This window comes from Galleria mellonella, unplaced genomic scaffold (genome assembly GCF_026898425.1).
Source record: "Galleria mellonella isolate WM207_F2 unplaced genomic scaffold, CSIRO_AGI_GalMel_v1 utg35, whole genome shotgun sequence".
In the NCBI taxonomy this organism is placed as follows: Eukaryota; Metazoa; Arthropoda; class Insecta; order Lepidoptera; family Pyralidae; genus Galleria; species Galleria mellonella.
The window spans coordinates 2,756,296-2,779,925 of record NW_026442082.1 but is presented as its reverse complement, the minus strand read 5'-3'; the positions used below and the strand labels follow the sequence as shown (position 1 = coordinate 2,779,925).

The 23,630-nt window shown below is 32.5% G+C and overlaps 2 protein-coding genes across 6 annotated transcripts in view; one reads left to right on the top strand and one right to left on the bottom strand.

Moving 5' to 3' along the window:
* The window catches only part of LOC113514504 (uncharacterized), a 408,650-nt gene that overhangs the window by 68,482 nt on the left and 316,538 nt on the right, over positions 1-23,630 (top strand). The window lies entirely within an intron of this gene.
* Positions 1-23,630, bottom strand: part of LOC113514358 (neuropeptide F receptor) — a 91,857-nt gene that overhangs the window by 4,897 nt on the left and 63,330 nt on the right. For all 3 annotated transcript variants that reach the window (XM_026898426.3, XM_026898430.3, XM_052896846.1), the window contains exons 2-3: positions 1,147-1,353; positions 387-620 (exon numbers count right to left, since the gene is read on the bottom strand). In XM_026898426.3, the coding sequence (XP_026754227.1) occupies positions 387-620; positions 1,147-1,353 (441 nt within the window). The remainder of the gene's footprint in view (positions 1-386; positions 621-1,146; positions 1,354-23,630) is intronic.

Genomic DNA, 23,630 nt, shown 5'->3' with positions numbered 1-23,630 from the left:
TATTCCTTGTAACATACTGTATCTGTATACTAGCCGTGAATAGTCCACTACAAAACATAGGCCTCCCCTTATTGAGGATTTTGCGCGTAATTACCATGTTTGGCAGGCGAGTTAGAAACCGCAGCTAGATTTTAAAAGGGACGCTGATGTTCATCTCTCGATCATATAAATTCTGTGTTAGTCGCTTCTTAAAACTTGCACAGGAAAGAAAGAGGAAGCCCATTCTATACCGAAACCATAGCATCGCACTCTTACCACACCCATAGGAAAGAAAGTGGTGGCCCATTCTCTGCTAGAACTACATGGCGACCGCATACTCTGCATCCTATCCTTTAAACCAAAACACACCCATGTAAGCATAGATAACTTAAAATCAAAATAATTACCTGATATCTATCCAAGGCAATGGCAGTGATGGATATCGTTGAGACGAATATTGATATGGCTTGAATAGCTCCGCAAGCTTTACACAAGCTTGGCCAGTCTGGCAAAGGCCAATGTTTGGTCAAAAGTTCCATAAGCGTGAGAGGGGTACCAACACAGCAAACCAATGCATCAGAGACAGCGAGGTTGACTATAAACATGTTCCTTGCTGTTCTCATCACTGGCTTCCTTACTACCTGCAAGGATATACACAAAATAATGTAATTACAAATTATATTTTAGAAACAGCTTTAATTTTTTAGTGTTGGAGGGGTGGGAGATGTTATCCTATTCTTACTATGCTGGCTATCCGGCTTGGTACATTATTTTCTTAAGAGATTTTATTATGATATCCATTTGTTTAATTTTGTGATACTAAATCATAAAGATCTGTTAATAGCTGACTTTTGGTGAAAATAACATACAAATAATCGAAAAAGCTGACCTCAGTAACAGACGAAATTTCAGTATATGATAACGTACACTTAATCATAAAGTTTTAAATAGATTTTTTGGTACTTCAATGTAAATATAAACGTTTGAAAATTAATTAACTAGTACACCATGTTAATAATATACTAGCTATATCCAGCAGCTTCCTCCTCAATCTTACCCAAGAAGTGTGCTGTCAAATGTATAAAGAAATTTTCTAATCTGGTTGGTAGTTCCAGAGATTCAAACAAACAAACTCTTCTATTTTATTATTCCAAAAATAATACTTACCGATATAACAACAAGAGCATTTCCCACAGCACCGATAACTACCAGGATACCATAAAACGTAAGCAAGAGTGCTCTAGTCGGGTCATCGACTTTCCTGTTCTGGGAGAATTTTTCAAGAAGAACATTAGGTTGTTGGATGCCTTTAGACGCTTCTATGATCCATTTTGCAGAAACATTCAGTGTTAAATTCACGCTGGGATCCAGCATCTAGAACAATGAAAAATAAACTACGTTAATGGGTGATCATGCTATTAAATACATCTTAAGTAAAAGTTAACAATTTTGTAAATTACAGACTAGATTTATGTTTTTTTTTATACAACTTAGAATGGCAAACAAGCTGACGGCCCACCTGATTGAAAGTGGTAACCGTCGCCTATAGACATGAGCAGTACCATGGACTTAAATAGAGTGTACTGTTTCGCCCATGATACCCCTCATGCGTTGCCATTCCTGAGGACTCAGGTGTTATACCTCTGTACCCTGTAAATTCACGCCATATCCCACACTTCAAACCGAAACACAGCCATGCAAATACAACTGCTCTACGGTTGAAACACGAATGGGACAGAGGAACCCAAGCAAATGACTTTTGTACAAAGTCTCCCTCTGGTGAAGAAAAAGTTAATAAATTTATTGTACAAATTACATGACAAATATTGTATAAATATTTTGCTCCACGAAAGAAACACCGAAAACAAAACTTAATTAAGCATAATTATTACCATAAACCAGTTATTTTGATTTAGAACCTATATATAAACTGTTGGCATTCAAGATAAAGTCTGAATAGATTTCGTATACAAGGAGATTTTCATATAAAAACTAGTCTTATTAAAAAAGTTTAAAAAATCTATATTAAACACTTGAAAAGTTAGCCCGTAGCTTCAGTTGAAAGAGTCAGGATAATTCATTTTCAAGACAGATAGTAGGTATCCATTACAACTTTTTTAAATTGACTTCAACTCTTTTAATTCTCAGGTAAAGTAAAAGTAACATTTTGTTTTAAATTTAAATAAGTAGTGACTGCAATCTTTTTAGAATTAATAATAATAATAATAAAAAATACAAATTATCAAAAACAGAACTGGTGATGATATCGGATAATATATAAAAAATATAACATATTGTTCTACAAAAATGCAGTTATTTTTATTTAAAAATTAGACTACTAAACCGTTTTTGATAAAAAAAAATCAAATTGGTTTATAAGTGACGAAGTCATAAAGTAACAAATAAAAAAAAATACAATCGAATTGAGTACATCCTTCTTTTTGAAGTCGATTGAACAAAATCTAATCTTGTCAAGGCAATTTCAACAGTATTTCCGTTAGGATACCTGATTGAATCCTTATAATTTTTTTTTTTTTTTTATAAGTATTCTTTTACTTGTCTGTTTATTTTTCTACTTCTAAATTAGGGTTACAACTTTAGTGAGTTTCAGATTTGGAAACAATAGGGTCGATCTCGAGGGGCCATTTCTCTAAACTTGTCTCTTAATCTAATATATTAATTTGATAGTTTCGCAACATTACTGTTTTATGAGCTATCATGACCAAACTTTATAATAATTTCGACATTAGAAATTTAGTTAATGTCAGATTTCGTTGTAATATTAAATTGAATTTTAGAGAAATTTAAAATGGTTTTGAATAAATTTGTTACAATCTACGATTATATATATTTTTTTTATTGGATGATAATGGAATGGCAGCCCCACCCGCGCTTCCGGTATACACTGGCGGGGCACCAGTGAAGGATGATAGGTGAGGATGAAGTAGGTCAGTTAGCCCATCGTGACGAATTCAACAAGAATTGTTCACGATGGTTTCTAGGGGGAACCACGTGGAGGTCGACCTAATAGGGCATATTGCTAGCAATGGGGCATTCAAACTCCATTGCTAACAATCCCTTTCCGATTATATTCTACGATTATATTATAGTACTGGACTAGAAAAAAATGTATTTCAATATATATATAATATGTCCTTTATAACTTGTAAACATAATTATCTTTTATAATAATAATATGAGATATTAATATTATTGTACCTATTCAATTGATATTAATTATTCCAATATAATATTGTAATATTAATACAGTATTGGTTCATTAACAATACTCAATATAATGTAACCAATTTAAGATAATATATGTATCATACATAATAGAAATGAAATAATAATCTTGATATAATAATCAATTGACTGGTATATTGAATATTGTATGTGTTGTTATTGTTAAAATGTTTATGAATATATTGAAACAACATAATAAAGTCAAGTAAATAAAAGTAGTTTTATGAACTAAACATTTACATGCCTATGTATGGCTACTAGTATAGTATTACCTGTGATATGGCGAAATATGTAGGTACTTATGCTTTGTATATAAAACATCTTGTATCTCAAGTTTCAAGTAAATAATAAATAAGTCCAACGCGTGTTTTTACTTCACTCGTTTTGTGTTAGAAATTATTTATTGATATACCCAATAGGTCACAGGAACGAAATTGTGGATATAAACAAATTAATAAAATAATTTCCTATTCAGATATTAAGATTTATTAATCACATATCTCACGTAATTATCGTATTTTTTCTGATATTTTACATATTAGCATATTGTAAAAGAGTTCCTTACAATGGATATTAGTACAAGTCACGTTCCCAACTTTACGATTTTATTAAGAGGGACCACTATATACCCAAATTGGTGAGTTAGTAAATTTAATTAATACAACGAGTTCGTGGGAATGAGTGGGTGCGAGGATGAAATCTGTGCTCTGAATACCTACCTTTCTGAAGGATAACGGGACTCATATACGCAGCCATTGCGAAAATGTTAATTTCATTCCACTTGCGAATACTTCTAAGTCTGAACTTTATTACCTACAGTTGTCTACATTACCTTTTTATAGAGATGCCTTTATTTGAATCTTTAAACATGTATTTTATGGGAGGAAGGGATTGTTAGTAATGCGGACTGCCAGTCCCATTGCTAGCAATACATTCTGTTAGGTCAATCTTCACGTGGTCCCCCTGGAAACCATCGTGTTGAATTCCAGGTGTATTCATTACGATAGGATAACTGACCTGCCTTTTAATTCTCATCTGTCATCCCTCGCTGGTGCCCGTCAGTGTATACCATTAGGTATGGTAAACCTGCCTGTGGGGATACCATTCTATTATCATCTATTAAAAAAAAATGTACTTTATGAGTTTATATAGTACATATGAACCTTCACTGAAAAAGCTAAATATTAATAAATAATAAAGTTTAAAAATCACATTTCAAAAGGGTAAACATTATATTTCTCTTAAAGCTCAAGCAGAGCAGTATCTCTATTTAACAACAGATGGCGTAATAAATCTGTTTCTAAACATGTAGGTATGGAATATAAAAATAATAGAGGTAGGTAGTATACGTGGGTATAGTTGGTGTCGTCTAATGGATGCTAATGGAATTTTTTTTTTTTTTTTTTTTTTTTTTTTTTTTTTTTTTATACAACTTAGAATGGCAAACAAGCTGACGGCCCACCTGATGGAAAGTGGTGACCGTCGCCTATAGACATGAGCAGTACCATGGACATAACAGAGTATACTGTTTCGCCCATGATACCCCCCATGCGCTGCCATTCCTGAGGACTCAGGTGTTATTCCTCTGTACCCAGTAAATTCACGCCATATCCCACTCTTCAAACCGAAACACAGCCATGCAAACACAACTGCTTCACGGTTGAAACACGAATGGGACAGAGGTACCCAAGCAATCGACTTTTGTACAAAGTCTCCCTCTGGTGACCCCGCCTGCATTATCGGTATATGTTTGTAGGGCGTCGATGAGGAATTTATAGGTCAGGATAAACGCTGGTCAGTTGGTTTGATTATGACGCATTATTAAAATTAATTACAATGGTTTCTGGAAGGAACCTCATGGAGGTCGACCTGGCAAGACAAATTGCTAGCAATAGGGCCGTTACCCCCCCTCCCAGTGGAACTAGTGAAGATTACTGTACTAAATCATCTTAATTAAATATTTCATTATAAACTGTCGCTTGCAAATTAGTTTCGAAATGCAGAGAAATTCATTTTAAAATTCTTACAGAGATTGAAAGTTACGGTGTAATTTTAAACGAATAGTTTTAAGTTCTTTCATTTACTACGCAGTAAAATTTAATAGAAAGTAGTTACTGTAAATACTATAAAACAAAGTCGTTATCTGCATTCATCTATTTATTTTACCTTTTCTGTAGCTCCGGAACGGATTTTGATACTTATTTATAATACTGTCTCTATTTCACGGCTTCGCCTACGTGATTTAGTATGTAATGTATACTGTGACCTAAGTTAGGATACAACCTATCCGTGTTCAAAAATTTCAATTAAATCCTTTTTTTGAGAAAGTAACTAACATCGAATAACCGTATAGGTCCCGGCATAGAATAGGCCTCCCTTTTCCGTGGGTGTCGTAAGAACTACGGAACTAAGGGAGCTTATGGTGGAGGAATGGGCAGCAGCGACCCTTTTAAAACGTCACCAAAAGCCAAACTGCGGTTGCCAACCCGTTTGCCAAACTTGGCAACTACTGAATAAACCCCCTTATGGGAAAAGCTATGTTCAGCAGTAGACAGTTAACAGTTGATACAATACAATACCACTAACATCCAAGCAGCTTCAGATTTTTTTGTATTTATATTAGTCCATCTATTTTTTATAGAAGGATTTGCTTTTATATATATTCCATTATAATAAAATTTTTGTATAAGTAGGTAAATTTAATATTTTGTAATAAATTGTAATCGTTTGTTAAAAGGATACTTAAAATTTCGATTTTATCCTCTATTGTTCTTATTGTTATTCTCAATCGCTGTTAAATTATACAATTAATTTAATACAAATCAGATATTTGACTTGCAATTTAGAATACAAAACAATCTATAACGAATACTTGATCTTCAGCAAGAATGTATAATTAAACAGTACTTTGCATTTTAATAATTACTCATCTAGATCTTTTATGGGAATGGGCATTAAATGTTTTAATAAGATACCGAAGGATATTTTGAAACTACCTTTTAACAAGTTTAAAACTATTATAAAAACACTTTACTTAATTACTTGAATGACAAATGGGCATAGTCATTAATCGATCATGCACGGTCTTTTAATGGTCATGTAATTTTTAACATAGTACGTTTAAATAAATACACATAATGGTAACAGAGATTTAAAACAATAACTTTGAGTCTCTCGCGGGCTCTTTTCAACAAATACTCGTAATAACTTTCCGAACCCTCCAGTAGATTAAAAAAAAAAGATACAATTTAAAAGTGCTAATTATGCGGACGACAGCCGGAGGACTAAAAAAAAAAAAAAACTAAATTTTATTAAAACTAATTTAATTCTAAAAGTTATAGTATAAAATTCTTTTTATCTAATTATAATTAAGATCACTGCTCAGTTCTAAGTGTGAACCAGGAGTGAGTCGTCACGTAGGCTAGCTTCGTGCTGCAGCGTCAGCAATTACCCCTAATTTTACACGAATTTTGGATGCGATGCGGTGTCAGCGGCCTCAAATGGTGGCTCGCTATGCAACTTGCTCGTAAACAAGTATAATTGAATAAATATTATTTAAATTTGAATCTCGAATATGACTGAATAATGACTGTTTTATAATGTTGCCAACCGCTGTGATGCAGCAGTGAGCACGTTGCTTTGCGCAAATGTGGTTGACATCTAGTCAAGTCAATTTAGAAAATGATTATTCTGGATTGACTCGCGTCTGGGTTTTCTGGAATTGTGCTTTGAGATGTTCGTCACTTAATTCTTTGTATCACAGGGTGCCTTTGCTCGAAGCCCAGATTGAGATTGGTGTGATTGTCTGACACTTATCAATAATTATAATATGCTACTCAATTTTATTACTTTTTACGTAAAATTTTTAACTAGTTAGTACTTATATTTTTACATAACATTTGGTGTCGTTTGCGCCTTATATTATAATTGTGTATAATTTTATCAAATTAAAAAAGAAACTTTACAATCCTTAATGACTATTCAAGTCATTGAATTAGTTATGCGGCAAAAATACTAGTAATTTAAATAACCTTTGAAAATGCCTTATACGAAGAAACAGGTATTAATTATAACATTTTTTTCGTGGAAAATAACAAGTGCTCCCTCCCCCTTCTTCCGTGCACCCCTTAAAGACTTCCGGATGTAGTCGAAACAATTGACGGAAAAGTCGAACACAGCAAGTTTATAAAATTTCCTGGTAAAAATATATATAGATATCGTTCAAAAAAGGAACACAATTTAAAAATAAAATATCAAATAACAAATTGCCTATACTCGTATATCTTAGACGATAGAATAACCAAGTATGTGGTTATCCTATCATCTAAGATAGATAGACAATAAATGGATTATCCATAAACAAACCTCCATAAAGTAGTGAATGCCTAAAAATAGAAGATAATAAATTTTCAAGACGACGATACTCAAGAATGATTCGGTTTACGACGTGTGGGCATAAATTCACATTGTCTGACTTGCTTCATAACATCGAATCAATTGGCTGTGAAATTGCCCGTTTTACGAGTATTATACTAGTTATAACAATCGTATTCCCTCTTGTGTATTAGGATAAAAAATACCTTATCATCATCATCATCATCATTTTAGCCATTATCTGTCCATTGTTGAACATAAGCCTTTCTCATAAGGGGAGTTAGGATTTTAGAGATGTTTTAAGAGGGGCACTGCTACTCATCTCTCTACCATTAAGTTCTTTTAGTCACACCCACAGGAAAGGAAGGGGTGACCTATTCCATGCCGGGACCACACGGACGTAAATGTATCATGTGTTATTATTTAACTATCGTAGTACTAGTATTCACTTTCACTAATAGAAAAGAACCCTAATATTTTCGATTTCAGTTTAAATCAAACGATATGAAGTTTACTTTATAATTCTGTAATATTGTTATTCACGGAGTCAGAAACAATAGTTTTTAGAGCAAAATAGCCGTTTCCAGTTTACATAATACATAATTTATATCACGTACAATGGAAATAAATTAGCTTAATATACATTCAAGGACCTTTTTTGTTTTTGCAATAGAATTTCGAGTGGCCCCCACGTGTATAATATCGTAATGATAATATCAGACATATCTTATCCGAAACGTGATATATACTCGTATTCACTCTCCTCATGTTATGCGCGTACTGTTTTTTATATATAATTAGATATTTATCTTGTTAACATTAATAGTGGTGAAATGTATGTAATGTTTACCAGAGGGAGACTTTGTACAAAAGTCGATTGCTTGGGTACCTCTGTCCCATTCGTGTTTCAACTGTGAAGCAGCTGTGTTTGCATGGCTGTGTTTCGGTTTGAAGGGTGGGATATGGCGTGAATTTACTGGGTACAGAGGAATAACACCTGAGTCCTCAGGAATGGCAACGCGTGAGGGGTATCATGGGTGAAACAGTATACTCTGTTATGTCCATGGTACTGCTCATGTCTATAGGTGGCGGTTACCACTTTCTATCAGGTGGGCCGTCAACTTGTTTGCCATTCTAAGTTGTATATAAAAAAAAAATGTATGTAAAGTAATTTTTTTTATACCATTAAGGTAACAAACAAGCATACGGTCAACGGTTACCGTAGCATATGAACGCCAGCAAGACCAGGGGTATTACGCACGAGTAACGAAGGGTATTGCTGACCCTAAAGGAACATCTTTATCCCTTTTTTAAAGAACCCCATATATTTTATATTTTTTTATATATTTCCTGCAATTTACTTGGATATTGCTTCACTACAATTATGTAATAGATTCACCAACAATAATCAATATTAAAATAACAGGAATTACTGGATTATTTTATTTATAAGGCGTTTAATTTTTAAGTTTAATTGGATTTATGCTAAGATCTTATTTTGTAATTGCGTTTTTTTTCGACGTTATATTACATTATTTTTTGCAGTGTGGTTTCTGCTTAGAATGGGCCTCCACTTCCTTCCCGTGGGTATCGTAAGAGGTGACTAAGAGAAATTAATGGTCGAGGGATGGGCAGTAGTGTCGTTAAAACGACACCAATAGTCTTATTGCGAATGTCAACCCTTTTGCCAAAAACTCCCGTATGGAGGAGGGCTATGTTCAGCAATGATAATTGTATTATAAAATCTTTATTATACATAATTTATATTGGACTCATTAAAAGATTTAATATACAATCGTAGACTCATAAAGGGATCTCTTACAGTCAATTATTAAGAAGCTAACAGAAGTCATATTTTATAATGCAAGATGCAAGCGCTATATATCAATTAAAATTAATGTCTGTATTATATTGTTGATGTACCTTTTAAAATAAATAAATACTTACTATTAACGTAATAAATATACTGAATACTAATGATGCCAAAACAATGTAGCATTAAGCAATGTTTTCGATCTGTTTTCAACATTATTTAGGTCAAGCACAGACGTAGAGCGACCAACAGCGCCACTTAAATATTAAAGTGCGTGCTACACTTGGTGCTTAAAATCTTAAGTGAGTAACTCGGAGGGGTTTTTAAGTTGGTACTTATTTTAGGTGATTTTGGTCACACTTAACCTTGCATAAGAGTATTTTTTCGTCTGTATTTTTTTATAACGCGATCGATTCTGTCGATTTTCAATAATTCTTTTACGATCGATTTACTACGTAAATTTTACGAAGATTAAAACTAATTTTTGTTTACAGAGCAAAAAAATTCATTTTGCGAAGTAAAATTAACTTCTAATGTTGCATGTTTTAAATTCATATAAATAGGATAGATAGATACTCCTTATTGTTTCCTCCTAAAGATTACAATAGTAAACTTATTATAGATACAAACGATTACAATAAAAATTACACTGAGAAAACAATGGGTGGCCTTATCGCTAAGAGCGGTCTCTCTTAGGCAACTTTTAGATGGAGAGGAGTAATTATAAACAGTTTGCCTGGAGGCAGGAAACTCTGTTTGTTAAATACATATAGAGATATGTATAGGTACAATAATGTGAATATATAAATGTACATATAATAGGATGTTAGATTCGTTGTTTTATGCAACTTACAAGTAGAATGGCAAACAAGTTAACGGCCCATCTGATGGAAATTGGTATAGACATATAGACATGAGCAGTACCATGGATATAACAGAGTATACTGTGTCGTCCATGATAATCTCCATCGTTTTAATTGTAGTAGTGATAAAATGACTATAATAATAGGATTTATAACGATGTAAACTTTCAAAGGCCTACGCAAAATATGCTTTTGAAATTTTATGGTCGCGTTTTTTGTGACTTTATTACATTCTCTTGTAAAATGATTTTACCCTTTTTATTACAACAGAAGGGGCCTGACGTCAAATTAAAAGTGAAGGATTATAGTAATTTATACTCATAATTGAGATTTTTTTATACTAGCTTTTATCCGCAACTTCATCCATGTGGCTGGGATATGTTTACTAAGATAAAAAGTAGCTATTTTTTATATTAGTAAACATATCACAGACTTAATGGAATGGATAAGCTTATAGACTTCTTCATTCCATTAAGTATGTGTATATAAAATTTTATAGTGATTGATTAAGCCGTTAAGGCGCTATAACAAAGTCACTTTCACGTTTATAATATTAATAAGGATATATTTGTACTTACCCAAATCATAGGAGTTTTGGATAGCATTAACTAATGCGTCGTCTTTTAGTGTACAGTAGTGTAGTAAATATAAATTAAATATTTATTTTTTAAAGGAATTCCTTTCCCATGGATATCGTAAGAGGTAACTAAGGGAACTTAATGGTGGAACGATGGGCAGCAGCATCTGTATTAAAACATCACCAAAGCCTAACTACGGTTGTTTACCCGTCTGCCAAGCTGGGCAACTACTGGCAAAACCCTATAGGGGAGACCTATGTTCAGCACCGGTTAGTTAACGGCTGACATGAATAATAAATATAAGTAAATAAATTGAAAGTTTATTATATTAAAAATGACAAAAGTATTACAATTTCAACAGCGCGCCAAATAAAAGAAAGCAATTTTTATTTAACAATTTATAGAAGATACTCTATCTAGATACTATATATCCGTACAGTCGTTTAATACGCGAAATAACTTTCTATGACACAACACAAAATTAAACATTCCAGTTTGTGTAACTCCAATACGTACCTGCTAAGTTGGAGCAATAAGAATGATATAATCTTAGAAATGATTGTTCCCGTGACTCCCGTCTTCTGAGTGACCTACTTTACCTCGCCACGTAGTGAAGTAACAGTTGACAAGTGCGAGCATGAATCGCTCTCTGAGGGATCTATAACGTCGACCAGTACGTTATCCACATTTGTCTGGATTACGTAGATTATGGATTTCTCCAAGGACTCCATTGACCTTAGAAATGTTACGTGCGCGTTGTGAATAGAATTTAAAAGGATTTTGTTATGATTGATATAAAATTTGCAAGATATGGTCTATCTATGTGTTATATCAATTAATTATGCCATATATATATACAGAGTGAAGTAAAATTCGTTAGCCGTATGTGAAACTTAAAATCTATCCATTCTATGGAATATTAATGATCTTGTCAACACTTACTATCAAGTAAGGTAAGATTAAACCCATTTTGTAATATATATGCACGCACGAAAAATGGAGGGATGCCCTGACGAAACTTCAAAAGGGTGGTAAAGAGGTTTCTTTAGGGTCGGCAACCCGCGCGTAATACCTCTGGTATTGCAGGCGTTCATAGGCTACAGTAACCGCTTACCATCAGGTGGGCCGTATGCTTGTTTGCCACCTCAGTGGTATAAAAAAAAACACTTTCAAACGACAAAAACAAGAATAGGGACGGCATTCATCAGTCGAACACCGCATGACGAACGGATCGTTATATCTTGCATCTTCCCTTGTACTGTTCTAATTTATTTTCGATTAATTTGACATTATTTATTTACTTTTGCTTCTTAAATTAACGAAAGTGATTGCGGTATGAAAATAAAGTGGGATTAGTAACTATTGTTTATTATCAATTCACGCCCACGATAGTTTAGTCTTTGTTGACTACGTTTGAGTCGGAGGAAACAGAGTATAGCTACGGCCGTCTTCTGACATATATATTAAGACAGAAATTTTATAAATCGATATACTCGTAGAAGGCTCATAAGTTTTCTTTCAATTTCGACCCATTTCTTTAGTGATACCTTATTTGAACTATTCGGGTATCTAATTTGCAATCATCGACAGGTAAAGACATATTAAGTCGCTAGACTACTAAGGTAATTTATTACAAACGACTTCAAAAAGGAGGTTCTAGATTAGCTTGTTTTTTTTTTATGTTAACTCCGTCAGTTGTAAAAATATTTGGACAACTTTTTTTTTCTTCTTAAAGGATATATTTTGAGACTGATCCAATACTTTAATTTTTAAATTAAAATAACTAGTTTTGCTACAATTGAAGTCTGTTCCTTGTGGAATACAATTTAATTACGTTCGATACGTGGTGAGGTGACACAGCCTGCCGGTAACAAACATTGGGTACAGTAGAGAGTTAGGTGCGTAAACAATCGCGTGACCAAACTACTTAGGTTATTTGACTTCGAAAATTAAACAGTCGAATTTCTTGTAACTCTATTGTATTCATAGCGCGTGCGTAATTTGTTTGCGTTACAAGCATATACAGCTGTTGTTTGCGTTAGACCTAAAATCCATATGAAAACTTGAGGCGTTTGTGTAGCTTCGTAGTACGAACAACGTTTTAAGTAAATTAGAACAACTAAATCAACATGGCTTTCTCTCGGCGAGTCGATGTGGGTGGATAAATGATGATGTTGAACCGATATGGTCTAGACATAATCTTTATTGATATTTTCCTTTTATCCAAGACTTTATTTTTGTGACTAGACTTGCATTGAGTAACAAAAATTAATCTGTGACTTTTCCGTCCAAAACATTATATATAAATTTCAAGAATATTAGATAAGCTGTTTGGCATACATGTTTTTTTTTGTATGAAAAAGAGGTAAATTATATTTTATCTTGAGGGATGAAGTTGCAGGAAAATGCCATGTAATTGAATACAGTAATAAGACACCAGAGGGCGACACTTTCATCTAAGTAATAGTAAAAACCACAAATCGATAACTGTTGTGCATTGTGATTAGGGGTGCGTAATATATAGCAATATCTATATATTTTAGTTACAAAATTTTCATACTGATATAATAACGAATAAAAAAATATTGGATAACAGACTTTTAACATATTCAAAAATTTTGTCGATGTCGAAATGTGTGATGACCTTTTTTCCTCCATCAAAGTCCAGAGGAATCCATATTACCTATGATTAATTGTAATGCTATAATTTGTTACATATATAATCGATAAAAATAATACACAACTGCAGAAAAAAATATCTGCGTTGTAACCATTGAAAGGTAGAGTATTATATAATAAAACGCAACATCGTCAAGGTCAAAGAAACAGTTTACTTATTGATGACCTTGTTGTTATAAAAGTACGAAGGTCATCAAATCTATTTTGGTTTTATTTTAGGGCTCAAGGATCATAAGCATTCTTAGATATTTGAGGTCAGGGTATGACACGAACGAACATGTGTTCCTATGTACATCGTACATGGGAACATGTGTTATTACCCTTACTTACTTATCTTAATTGTTTTATGGTTGGAATTGAATTAATTTTATTTCTCGGTTCATTTCATAATTTATATTTAGGTATTATTATTTTATGGTGATGCGCCTGCCAAATGTGGCAACTACTGACAAATCCCTCCAATAAGAGAAAGCGTATGTTCAGCTGGGGACAGTTTAAAGCTGATATGCTATAGTATAGATATGATTATAATATGATTTATGGATTTCGATGAACTATTTACAATATAATAAGGCCGTGGAATGCATAAAACGTATATATATATATATATATATATATATATATATATATATATATATATATATATATATATATATATATATATATATACATACATATATTATTACGTTAGTATTATTTTTTTCCATTGTCAATAAAGGTCTTATCATCAACAATAGATTCGATTACTTACTACAACTGATTTCTTTATAAGAAGGAATAGTAAAGTGGGCCAAGACGGTCCAATAACAAAAAAAAAATACAATCTCCCTTACAATTTAAAAGGGTATGAAAAAAGGGATGAATAACAACGCAGGAGGTTCAAAGCATACAAGAGGTCCCTGTCAAATTCAGACCCTCCATTCGAGTCGACCTTCCTGCCATTACAACGCCCCAAAATATTCCTAATTTTGCAAGAATATGCAAAGTTATTCCATATTAAAACTTAGATTCCATCTGTTCCAGGATTAAATTTATATATATTTAAAAAAAAAGAAACAAAATTGGAAATAATACCACAAATTCAATTTATACATCTATATTTTTAAGCGTAAGACGATAACTAATTTATCTCGTTAAAAAAAAAACCTTATAATTACTTAAAATAAAGTGAAATAATAATCAAACACGTTCAAATTGGATATAAAAATAAAAAAAATAAAAGACACTTCCGTGTTGGTTCAATATTAATATTGTGATGACAGCTTTACTTTGCTGTGTGAAAAAAAAATTACTGTTGATAAAAATTTACGTTAAGAAAATTCACGTTAGGCTTTCAAAAATTTTAGAACCGGTTTAATAAGGTTCACCTATAACTTTTACATTTTACATGCTACTTAATCAATAACATAAAAAATAATTTTGCCTAATGTAAAAATCTTTTACAGGCGAACACCACGTGCACTAGTATAATATTTAATAATTATTAACAATGACAATTACAATATCTGAACAATAAATAGATTAAGAACTTATGTCTAAAATTTTCCTCAATAAGTTATATTTACTGTTGATGGATCCAAAATTGATGTCAATTTGATCGTGGTGAGCATTCAGAATCCTACATAATCTGGGTACAGGTTAGTTGGCTCCTAACACTGTTTTTCTTAACGGAGAACATAAAGATGTTATCTGTTTCCGAGGTATTTTAGAGGGAGCACGAAAGTTAAACAATTGAAGCATTTGTAGACAATCTATTATATACGTTAGTATTTTAAAACATATTTTTTTCTAATGGGATGATATGAAAATGCTTCAGCTTGTCAATATAAGAGGAGTTTTTTATTCCTTTATTGTTTAGATAAGAGAGGTGCCATAAAAATCTCTTTTGAATACGTTCAATATGTAAAACATGTGTACAATAATGTGGACGCCAGAGTACACTACAGTACTCCAATATACTGTGGACAAGACTATTATATAAAATAATTTTGGTAAATTTAACTATTACGAAAATCTTTAGTGTTTCTTATAATAAATCCCAACACCATGCTAGCTTTTTTAACTATATTATCTATATGAGGCACGAAAGTTAATTTTGAATCAGAGGTCACTCCTAAGTCTTTTATGGTGTTCCTACTTTTAATTATTTTATTTTGAATATGGTAGCTGTAATCAATAATATGCAATTTTCTAGAGAATTTCATATTAAAACTATATTCGTCGATGTGTGTATTGTCATAACTAAATTTGCTGTTTTACTGTGTAATAAAATATACCTACATTTCCCTGTTCATTAGATGATTCATTCATTCATATTTTACATCTTACTGCACCACAATCTTAACTCTGGAGCAGTTCATACAATATGCGGCCGAGCGAATACCTAGTGTTCGTTGGAAAAAACTGAAATGAGCTACGGATTTATGGCATAGAGTTTTTACGAAAATCTTTATGAAAACTTTAAGCAATAGAGTTCATATTTCTTTGAATGTATATAATTTTTAATATTTCTATTAGAGCAAAGGTTGCAGAATTTTCGTTGTTGATAGAGAATGCTACATTATTTTTATTATTAATATGGTACATGAAATATGAACTTCTACAAAAAATGGGAACATTTAAAAATTAAAATAGGTAATGGAATTGAGTAAAAATAAATATATTTTAGACAGAGTGTACGAGCTAATTTTGATGACGACCTTGCTGCTTTACCTTAGGCGGGTTCGATTCCCACGCAATACAAATATTTATATTCACCAATACCCACATCTGTTTGTATCGGTCTGGATTTTTTGTTTTGTTTTGTATGTATAATACGTATGTATTTACAGGAAAACTAAGTATTTTTGTCAGCTGCATAGTATCTATAATACAAGTTTCGCTTATTTTGGGATTACATGGCGGTGAGTAATATATGTACTATAGATAGATAGATACTCTTTATTGTTTCCTCCAAAAGATTACAATAGTAAACTCATTATAAATATAAATAATTACAAGAAAGAAATAATCACAATGAAGAAACAATGGGCGACCTTATCACTGAGAGCGATCTCTTCCAGGCAACCTTTGGATGGAGAGGAGTAATTATAAACAAATATAATCTATAATTATTAAGTTTGACTATTAAGTTAGATATATATTTATTAAGTTAGATATTTAACCCGCATATTTTAGTGTATAAAGAATTCTATGTGCTAAGTTACCATATAGCCTACCTGTGTACCAAATTAAATTCAAATCCGTTCAATAGTTTTTACGTGAAAAAATATCAAACATTAAATGGATGTTGATGATACGTCCATTGTTACAAACTTTCGCATTTGATATATGAGTAAATGAAATTTTAATGGTGGTTATTTTTCAATTACATGACAAGGCATTGAAATACCGAGCATGGGGTTCTCTTTATAAGATGGTGGACCAAGGGGTATAGTATATGATTTAATATCGAGATTTTCTATGGTAGAATTTCTCAAAAGAAACTGGTTTCCTTTGTCACGTTTTATAACATCCAAGGGATAGTAATCGTCTAGAGTTATGACATATTGTTAAGTACTTCCATCATGACACTATATAGATATTTTACAAAAGTTATGATACTCTTTCTGTATGAGGAAATAATAGTATATTTTATTTTGGTACTGCATTGCAATATTAGTAATATTTTTTAATATATTATCTTCAGTTTTCTATTTCGTTCTATACTAAAAACATACCTATAATTCATTTTTCTGTTTTATTCCTCACTAAAATATACCTATAATCCATTTTTCATTATCATTACTTACTAAAACATACCTATAATTTATTTTTCTAATTCATTCCTTACTGAAAACATACCATGCTCTAAGAATTAATAGATCTGGAGAAATATCTTACCGCTAAATTTATTTTTAAATATTTTCTCCGTCTTATAAGATTTAATCAAGATACAGAAACTCAATTGGCGGAGCAACAATATTTAGTATTTGCAATTTTAAATATAACCGATACTGATAGAGTTTATAAAAATTCGAATTTCGAATTTTAAAATCCTCCCGAACTCAGAAAGAATAAACCGAAAAGGTTTTATCTTTGGAACTTAACTCATTTGTTCGTTTTTTATACTTAAAAAAGTAATTAAAAGCGAAATTTATCGTACTCAACTTGTAAAGTTCAAACGGTTGCATTGTATTATAAAAATACAAACAAAGGTTTGATTTCTGCGAAGTATCTTTTTTTAACTAGCATATAACTGCAACTATTATTATTTTATTATTTTTAATTTAAGCATACAATTCCCATATACTGAGTAATAAATGTACATTATGGTAACCTTATTTATGCACATATGTATAAAAAAGTTGACATGTTTTTGGCGCAGTATTTTTATGGAAACTGTTTAAATAATTTACGCTTTAAAGTCGTTTTTAATCTGTAAACAAGAGATTAATGTGATATCAACGCAGGAGTAAACAGTACCGATTACCGCAAAGGAAAATTGTACCAAAATCAGGCGACGAAAGCCCATAATATATACAAAAATACATACATAAATAAATGTGTATACTTAAATGTACACAAAAAAAAAAAACATTACAATAACTTCTTTTGAAAGGTATTCAAAAGCAAAATCATTCTACTATCTAATGGCACCCATGGGTAAATCATGGGATCATGTTAAACGAGGCAGTTTACGATCGCATTTGTTCCTATCAGGGTAAACTCTTATCTTTTCACCCATCAACCGCAGTGAGACCTTTGCTTCTAACGTACCCTTTTGGATAAATTCAATTTATAATCGCTTAGTCATGATGCAATTCAAAGTATGTCAAAAGTGTTTATTTATGTTTTATTTTTATGCAACTTAGAATGGAAAACAAGTTGACGCCCCACCTGGTGGTGGTGGAAGTAGTAACCGTCCTCTATAGACATGAGCAGTACCATGGACATAAAAGAGTATACTGTTTCGCCCATGACACCCCATGCGTTGCCATTCCTGAGGACTCAGGTGTTATTCCTCTGTGCTCTGTAAATTATCTGTCCATAGTTGAACATAGGTCTCTCCCATGGACTGCCATAGGGAACGGTTCCTTACGGTAGTTTATATATTATCATATCAATCATTAACTATCCACTGCTGAACATAGCCCTCCTACTATTGGGGTGTTTGCCAGTAGTTACCACGCTTGGCAAGCGGGTTAGCAACCGCAGTTAGGCTTTGGTGATGTTTTAAGAGAGACGCTGTTACCCATCCCTCGACCATTAAGTTCTCTTAGTCGTCTCTTATGACACTGACGGAAAAGTAAGGAATGGCTCTATCTCTGTCGAGACTACACGGTATACTCGTATCTAGTACAGACATTTATAAATATTAATAAAAAAAAATCATTTGTGATATATTATGTACTTTCTATGATACATTAATTATATGAAAGCTACTCCGAGCTAGAATGCCATAAAGGTTTTATTGCGTACAATAATGAATAATGTTTTTCGCAAATAAATTATACCTACTATTATCTAAGGCATACAATGTTGTGTTTTAGTCATTGCTAAAAACGGTGACACTTACGATGCAAATGCGGATAAGCAAAATTATATATTTATACGGACGACGAGATAAATAAAAAACGTTAGTATTATGTTTTGAACATTCTTTTTTTAAATAATTGGATAAATTGCATTATTCTATAGTAAAAACTATAAGTGGCCAGTACGTACAATATTAAAAGAGTTCATTCTCAATTAAACTGAATCTGGAACAGTCGTATTACTTTTATGTCTATGTTTTAAATATAGATTATTTTATCTGTATACGCATTAATTTATTTTTAACACATTATTGCATATAATTTGCATGTTTTTTTTTTTTAATTTTATTTAATATGGTGATACATAAAACTGAATAAAGTATTCTATTCTATTCTATAGATAGTTAGAAATATTATTTATTTGCTTCACTTGCAGCACACAAATAAAATGAACATAGACAAACATACATAAAAAAGAGAAATAGAAAGATATATTTATATAACGGAAAATACGTAAAATAATATAATTTTTATTTTTTGATAATGTAATGATACCCCAACTCCCAAATAGTATATGCTCGCGGAGTACCAGTAAACCATCTTGATGAATATCCATCGTGATGAATTCACCTGGAATCCAGTACGATGGTTTACAGGAGGACCGTAAATAGTTCGAGCTGACAGGGTATATTGCTTGCAAGCGAGCTTGTAATCCCCATTACTAACAACCCTTTCCACATATATGCACATGTTATTTTGTTTCCAAATAAAGCGAATATTGTTTGAAAATATTTTCCAATGCGTAACCTTTACATTTGGAAATCGGAAATATCTTGCGATAACTCGATCCGGTAGAATTCGAACCTACGTCTCTCTGCTAATGGATAGAAGGATTTCAACTAATTATTATTTAATGGTTAAAAGGTTTAGAGATGTAATCTATTAGACATATAGCTGGCGGCGTGATGGGTCGGGTCGTTGGTTTTCCTATGGTTGAACGTAATGATAACTGGCTCATCCGTCATACTCGTGAACGGGTGCTGTTTGTGGGGACAAGTCTGCTCATGGTTATTTATTTATTTTCTATTTAATAATTTATATACTATTTTTACTAATTATAGTCACAGTACCCATAAAAATGTTGTCTTGTACATGATAATTTGAAAACATGATAAGAAGGGAACTGTTGAATTTCTTACGGAACAGTATACTCTGCTATGTCCATGGTACTGCCCATGTCTATAGGCGACGGTTACCACTTTCCATCAGGTAAACATTAACATCAACAGATAACAACTAACAGTACAAGAATACAAAATTGACGATTTAAAAGAGCTTATAAAATCTATATTATATTATTTCTATTCTATTCTTTTCAGTATATTTAATATTTGTATATAAAATTGGGCACATTTTAAAAATCTAATAGCAAAATTATAAAGGAGAAATAAACAAAAAATTACGAACACAAGATCTCTATTTTAACTTTGTTTTAAACTAAAACACTTGTTTTCCCTCTTTGGAGTTCCCCTTTAAATAAGATTATATTTTTAAAAAGACTGATACTTTCTAGATTGGAAGCAATAAATTAACGTTTCAATTGACCATTTGGTACTTCGAAATTGCTTTAGTTTGAGCTAATAAATTAGCATCATCTTTAAAGAGCCGTCACATAAATTTTAAGCTAAGTTAAAGCCTACAATTTTTCAAACAAATTCCCAAAGATAGACTGTTTTAATGACTGAAAATGGAACATTAACCCTACCTACTCTATAAGTATACGCTGACTAGGCACCATTGAGAGATGATGGATGAGAATGAAAGGTCAATTGTCCCCTCGTAATGAATTGATTAAGAATTAACCACGATGGTTTCCAGGGTAAACTCCGTGATACTGCTCATGTCTATAGGCGACGGTTACCACTTTCCATCAGGTGGGCCGTCAGCTTGTTTGCTATTCTAAGCTGCATAAAAAAGAGATCGACCTGAGAAGGTATATTGTTAGTAATGGAGCCATTATCATCATATTAGCCGTTAACTGTCCACTTCTGAACATAAGCCTGCTTGCTTCATAAGGGGAATTTTGCCAATAGTTGCCACGTTTGGCAGGCGGGATAGGCTTTTTGTCATGTTTTAAGAGGGACGCTGCTGCCCATCCCTGTATCATTAAGTTCTCTTAATGACTAATACTACTTATACTTATATTCGGCAGATAATAAAATTGATTGATTGATTGACTGAGTGACTAACTGACCGACTGTTTAGTTAATTGATACTTTGTAAGCTGATTTACGCGGTAAAAGCCACGGGAAACAGTAGTATAACCATTTTGTAGAGTTCGTTCAAATGCATGGGGATGAATGGCTGTAATGTTAATGATGATACGATCACTTCAGTTCTACCAATATAATAATCCTTTATGTGTTGGAATGTTCCAAACATCAACGTATTATTTTTGATTGTTTCTGCTATTGTACCACTCCGGAAATAATTGAACGGGGCGCAAGATGGCGACTATAATGACATACTTCCGCCGGAAATCTGAAAGAAGCTGATGTTGAAGGCTGTTATTATTTACTATGTTTATATTAGAATATGTAGTTTAGTATCAAAATAAAAATTTATGTTTGGTCACATGAGTTGAAGAAATAAAATATTTACATTTATTATACGTAATATTGCCGCGTGGTTCCGGCATAGAATAAACTACACCTTCCTTTCCCGTGGGTGTCGTAAGAGCCGACTAAGGGAGGGCGAGGGATGGGCAGCAGCGTCCCTCTTAAAACATCTCTAAAGCCTAATTGTAGTTACCCATCTGCCTGCCAAGCATGGCAACTACTGGCAAAATCCCCTAAGGGGAGGTTTATATTCAGCAATGGCTAGTTAACGGCTGAAATAATACTACGGAATGGACCTATGAAACCGTAACATGTTCCTACACGGTTGCTCGTTTGCAAAAGCTTCAAATTATTCAGCGAGCTAAACAATTCGTTTGTATAGCATATTCCATTCAAATCCTTTAAGTCATTTAAGCGTTATTGAGTAATGAACATCCAAATATCTATATAAACTTTTGCATTTATAAGCGGGACTTTGACCCAGTTTCTTGAGGAGCATTGTTCACTTTCACGAATTGTTTCTTTGGATCTTGGCGTCTTATATCCTTACACGTACAATACACCTTATTTGTCTTCTCAGCGAGACTCACATACGTATAGTACAATCAAAACATTATTAATCAACGTGCGAACATGCATATACATAAAAGAACGTTTCAAATGCGTAATCTCGTTGCTATGTAAACTCACACTGAGTTTCTTGAGTCGTATATAATTTAGTATGAAGATTTATTTCGTAATTTGTACACCTGTTCTAATACGTAAAATGATTCAATGCGATATAAAATTAAGTAGGTGTTAGAATTTACGAGATTGCGTCAGTGCATAAGTGTTTTTATTGGTCTATTATTAATGACTTTGAAAATATATATTTATTTATATTGTTCTTCTGAAAATTGGCTATTAAAAATACGAATATAAATTAATGCTATGTTAAATTTTAGCTTAACTGTATATTTCATTATTAGTTTTATATACATATATGTACTCGTACATACAAACATACATATCTGTTACGCCTTTAGGGTAAGCAGAAATAATGGGACGCCAAATGTTTCTATTTAAACTGACCTCTTTTTTAAAGTTTGACGAATTGTGAAGGAAGACCTTCGTTAAACTTTACACACTTAACTAGTTTCGTCCGGGAATGAGAAATTGCTAGTAAAGGAGAGGTTACGGGGTTCCCCTAGTAACTGACGTGGTTAATTTTGATAAATTTGTCACGATTGGCCGACTGACCTGCTTTCATCCTCACCTATTATCCTTCACTGATATTATTTTGTGTTTAACAAAATCACGGATTTCAATTATTTTGATTTAAAAACTAAACTACTGCACTGATTTTGATAAAATTGTAAAGTAATACGCTATTCTTAAACCCCTCTTATTGTTATAATATCATCATATCAGCCTTTAACTGTCTACAGCTGAACATAAGCCTCACCCTTGGGGAGGTCTTGCCAGTAGTTGCCACGCCTAGCAAGCGGGTTGGCAACCGCAATTAGGCCTTAGTGGTGTTTTAAAAGGGACGCTGCTGCCCATCCCTCGCTCTCCCTTAGTCGCCTCTTATGACACCCACGGGAAAGGAAGGGGTGGCCTATTTTATTTCTACGGAAACAATCTGTAAGTATATGCTTCAGTTAAAAAAAGAATTCTCCAAATCAGTTAAAAAATAAGGGAGTTATGAGGTAACAAGTAAAAATAAAATATAACCGAATTGTAAACCTGCTTCTTTTTGAATTCGCTTGATAAATAGATTACCTATCTGTCCGAAGTATCAAGCAAAACTAGCACCAGTTAAAATGTAATAAGAATGCTATCCACAATGATTAATTTTTACACAATGAAATGAATGTAAAATTTAATTTAGTCGCATAAAATAAAACCAAGCCCGTTTTCAATGACATTATACTTATGGATGTAGGTTAATCGGCACTCCAGTGAAGTGACTGGATCAATCGGCC